This window comes from Galdieria sulphuraria (genome assembly GCF_000341285.1).
Source record: "Galdieria sulphuraria unplaced genomic scaffold scaf_220, whole genome shotgun sequence".
Classification (NCBI taxonomy): Eukaryota; Rhodophyta; class Bangiophyceae; order Galdieriales; family Galdieriaceae; genus Galdieria; species Galdieria sulphuraria.
The window spans coordinates 1-4,987 of record NW_005178255.1 but is presented as its reverse complement, the minus strand read 5'-3'; the positions used below and the strand labels follow the sequence as shown (position 1 = coordinate 4,987).

General features: G+C 34.4%; 2 protein-coding genes across 2 annotated transcripts; one reads left to right on the top strand and one right to left on the bottom strand.

The window, feature by feature from the left end:
- The first annotated feature begins 1,867 nt into the window (after positions 1 to 1,867).
- On the top strand, positions 1,868 to 2,467 carry Gasu_63980 (uncharacterized protein). The gene is made up of 3 exons (XM_005702409.1): positions 1,868 to 2,091; positions 2,151 to 2,303; positions 2,355 to 2,467. Exons 1-3 carry the CDS (start codon positions 1,930 to 1,932, stop codon positions 2,397 to 2,399), a joined length of 360 nt encoding a protein of 119 aa, XP_005702466.1. The 5' UTR covers positions 1,868 to 1,929; the 3' UTR covers positions 2,400 to 2,467.
- A 1,182-nt stretch (positions 2,468 to 3,649) lies between these two features.
- On the bottom strand, positions 3,650 to 4,710 carry Gasu_63970 (uncharacterized protein; the record flags this gene model as incomplete). The annotated part of the gene is made up of 1 exon (XM_005702408.1): positions 3,650 to 4,710. A coding segment is annotated over one exon (365 nt), but the record flags the coding sequence as incomplete, so codon positions are not given.
- Between the last annotated feature and the right edge of the window lie 277 nt (positions 4,711 to 4,987).

Below are 4,987 nucleotides of genomic sequence, written 5' to 3'. Positions count from 1 at the left end.
AGTTTAAACTGTATTGAGTGGAGACATTAGGGATTGTGCTAAATAGACTGATAATCAACCATCAAAAAAGTGAGCAGTTCAAGTGCTTTGCTTGAGAGAGTCAGATCAATGTCGTTGAATTGAGAATAGTTTATGGTTTCTTTAAGCACCTTTCATTCTCTTGTTCACTACGCCTTATCTATAGAATCACACGAGTTGGTCATAAAGAGAGTACCTTTGGTATTTATCATATCAGTTATGCCTAGTTACAAGCTCAATTTGGAGTTGTCCAGAGAGGGACTTCAATCTATCTTGGCCACTTTTGTATTGAACTCGGTGTCAAATAGAATGACTTGACCTTGTTCATTTGAATTCATATTCTTGTTATGAATACTGTATTTGAAGAGTACCTATTATATGCTATTTGAATTTACTCTTAACCTTTTTTTTTTTACTGTTTATCATATAGCTCATCCTGTAACTTAGTTTCATAGAAGCCTTGTTATCGGCGAAACTATCAAGTTTTATGGCTATGAGTTGTACAGTTTTGATAGAACCCAGTTGTCACCAATCTGTTCCATCAAGGATCGATTTGATAGTGGGACATATATAATGTCGCAGTTAACTACAAAATCATATTCATACGAGGCAATTCAACTCAACTGAAAGGAACTGTATGCTCAGCAACTTTAGAGATCATTCCCATTTTAAGTAGAAGAACGCAAACATTGCAAACATTCGGTTTTATGTTGTTTGAAAGATTTGAATCCACATAATAACTTGAGAAGATTGACGAAGAAGTACTTTGATCCTAACCTTTGATTGTTAGTACTTCAAGTCATGCTGAGACATATGGTTATGTCCGTTTACTTCCTTTGCTGAAAAAAGTTGTCTCTTATCTTTGTTATATTAAGCTATTACAAATTCAAGTTGATAACCTGGTACAGCTTTTACTAGTACAGGATGCCTTTCACAGCAGACTCTTTGTTATCTTTATGGATGAAGAATTAAGTTTGGCTTGTGTTGATTCACTAACTGATTGTTTGATTGAATGATTGATTGCTTTGTGTCATACTAGCCTATTTATCTATCAACTGACAAATAATTGCACTCGGATTTGTGAAATTGACTGATTCCAGTATTTGATGAATAGTAGCAGGACAACTCTATTGAAAAAGGTGATCTAAGAATTCACTTTAGACAGAATGTTGATTTGCGGGTCAAAGACAAGTTGTAACCATAGAAAAAGATTTATACAAGGTACATGATATAAATAGGAGTAGTTTCATTTTGCATTCTCAAGATGAATACGAACTGGATTGGATAGTGCTACTAGAATGAAATGGGTTGTTTGAACCACACTGGGTTGTTCGTCTATTATGAGTCTTTTAGCTCATCAAGATCCTTTATCGTGACACTCGAAACCTCTCTGTCCCATAAGAAGAGTCGTTATACCCTAGACTTTGGGTCATATAGTATTTATATATCCTCAATAGTCTATTTAATACCGATTGCTTCACGATTGTATGGATTTATTGGAAGAATTTACCCAAGTAGACTCGGTAGACGAAATACCAACGAGTACTAGTATTCTTTCATCTAAATACACAGAGGACAATCTAGTTGATAGTTTGCTTGACAAGAATCATAACGAGAGAAAATCCCCACATTCTCTCCTCATAGTTGTAAATTACTTTCAAATTCTAAACAGATCGTTGACCGAAACTCGTTTGAGTCTGTTGTTTCCAGAGTTGACCCAATGTTGAATCATATTGGTATACTGTAAAATGAAGATTTTGTTATTTCCATTGGGTTTGATTCTGCATAATATGTTGAGCACCAATATACACACTTTTTACTGATTTTTCTGCTAATGGGAAAGGTGGGCAATTTGGAAGGAGTGTCCGATTGTAAATGGGCCCGCGCAATTTTGATTTGAAAATTGCCATTATGGGTGTGGGGTGTGATGGGCATGATTGTAAATTGGAGAGTGGGAGAGATTGTGATGGGGGTTGCGATGGGGGAAAATGGGTGGGGAAAGGGGCCAATTTGGGCCAACCCCAAGGTGATCGTGATTTGAAATTGCCATGGTGGTGGGCTGGGGAAGAATGGGTAAATTGGAAATGGGAGAGAGTGGGGAAATTGCGATGGGGGAAAATGGATGGGGAAAGGGGCCAATTTGGGCCAACCCCAAGGTGATCGCCTTGTGGGTGGGGGGAAGAATGGGAAAATTAAAAATGGGAGAGAGTGGAGAAATTGCGATGGGGGAAAATGAGTGGGGAAAGGGGGTGAGGAAATTGGAAATGAAAGGGATGTTGGAAACTGTAAGGGCAGTGTCTGAAAAGGACAGGATGGTTTGAATTGAGGAAATTAAGAAAATACGAAAAGAGGTGTTCGAGGAATTTAAGTTCCAAAAGTAGAAGATTTCAAGTTGAACTTGATTCATATTTTAGGAGATTTAAATAGTAGTAAACTTGACGACATACTGTCCATGCAATGTTTCTATGTTTTATCATACAACCTGATTCAAAAACAATCTTTTTTAAACTTGAAAAAACTATGCTAAAAATTAATATAGTCCATTAAAACATTAAAAACATTAATAACGAATTTTCTTATTGAATTGATTTTCAACGCTTATATGTCAATGTTTTCAAATATACTCTATATTAAGGCAAAAAATTCAATAAAGCCAAAAAAAAATAATTTTAAATTAAAAATTTACGCAGAAGCTACTTCATGTAAAAGAGAAAATAATTTTAGTTTTAAAATAATTACTAAAAATAGAAAAAACAAATGCAAAATTTATGAACAAAAATTAATAGCAACATAAACAGAAATAGATTACAATCATACAATAACGAGAAAATTTGTTTTTCAAACATCAGTAAATTGTGAAATAGATACCAATCTATGCGAGCGATAAGACACAATTTTGAATAATACACAAAAAGAAGTTGCATTTAAGGAATGAAAGATGTCCAAAAATATTGAATAGGATACAGTGCAGGAACAAAAATAGACAAAATAACTCAAGAAAACAGACAAGTTTGATTTGGAGAATGCCATGGGGGAAAATGAGTAAGGGGCAAAAATGGGCAAGTTTGGAGAGGGGTCAATTTGTAATGCGCATGGCCATTGTGATTTGGAAAATGTGTATGGTGGAAAATCAGTGGGAGGAAGAATGGGCAAATTTAGATAGGGGGTCAATTCGAAGTTTGGATGGGCAATTGTGATTTAAAGATTGCCATGGGGGTAAATGAATGGGAGGGGAGGAAGGATTGCGGGCCAATTGGGAAGAAAGGGGGGCCAACCCAACAGCGATTTAGATTTTAGATTTATCATTATGAGTGGTGGGGGAATAATGGGTAAATTGGAAATGGGAAGGGGTATTGAAACCTGTAAGGACAGTGTATGAAAATGACAGAGTAATTTGAATTGAGGAAATTAAGAAAATACAAGAAGAGTGTTAGATGGATTCAAATTTTAAAAGTAGAAGATAAAAAGTAGAAATTCCATTATATTTTATGAGATGGAGGTGGTAGTAAGATTGACGACATACTGTTCACGCAATATTTTTATATTTTCATAGTAGAACCTCAGTCAAAAATAATCTTTTTTAAACTTAATAAAACTATGCTAACAAAATACTATAGTTAATTAAAACATTGAAAAAATAAAAAAATTTATTACCATCTTGATTTTCAACGCTTATATGTCAATGTTTCAAAGTAAATTCTATTTCGTCACAATAAATTGAATAAAGTAACAAAAATTTATTAAGAAAAATATAAATAATAAAGTAGCTACTTAATGGACAATAGAAGATAATTTTTTGTTTCAAAATAGTTACTAAAAATAAAAACCACAGATGCAAAAATAATTAACTAGAATTAATCGCAACATAAACAAAAAAGATTAGAATCATGCAATTACCGGAAAACTTAATTTTTAAACATGAGTAAATTGCAAAATAGGTACCAATCTATGCGAGCGATAAGACACAATTTTAAATGACACACAAAAAGAAGTTGCATTTAAGGAATTAAAGATGTCCAAAAAAAATTAAGTAGGATACAGTTTAGAAATAAAAATAATAGAAGTAAACCGAGAAAACCAAAAATTGCAATAACTTTACTTTTTCAAAAGTAGAGTAATTGTGTAATGTCACGAACGTCAATTTTCTTATGTTATGTTTATTAAGTTATATTAAGTTATATTAAGTTATATTAGGGTTTATTAAGTTTTATGGGGGAACGCAATGGTCGATTGCGGGTAAAGGATGATAGTGCAACTTTGGTTTGAAAATTGTCTTGGAGGGAATGGGGAAAAAAGGGGCCAATTGAAAGTGGAAGAGGGATGGGGGTCAATTGTGAATTGGAAAATGTGCATGGGGGAAAATGAGTGAGGGGAAGAATGGGGGCCAAATTGGAAATGGGGCAACTCGAAATGTGGATGGGCAATTGTGATTTGAAAAATGCCATGGGGTAAAATGAGTGGGAGGGGAGGAAGGATTGGGGCCAAATTGAAAATGGGTCNATTCGAAATGTGGATAGGCAATTGTGATTTTGAAATTGCCATGGGGAAAATGAGTGGGAGGAAAGATTGGGGCCAATTGCAATTGGGAAGAAAGGGGGCCAACCCAGAGGCAGATTGTGATTTTGAAATTGCCATTATTGTTGGTGGGTGGGGAAGGATGGGTAAATTGGAAATGAAAAGGGGCGTTGAAAACTGTAAGGGCAGTGTCAGTGTCTGAAAAGGACAGGGTGGTTTGAATTGAGGCATTTGGGAAAATACGAGAAGGGTGTTTGTGAGAAATTCAAATTTTAAAAGTAGAAGATCAAAAGTTGAACTTCAATTATATTTTATGAGATGGAGGTAGTAGTAAACTTGACGACGAACTGTTCACATAATATTTCTATGTTTTCATACTACAACCTCAGTCAAAAATAATTTTTTTTTCAACTTGATAAAACTGTGCTAACACAATATTATAGTTAATTAACAC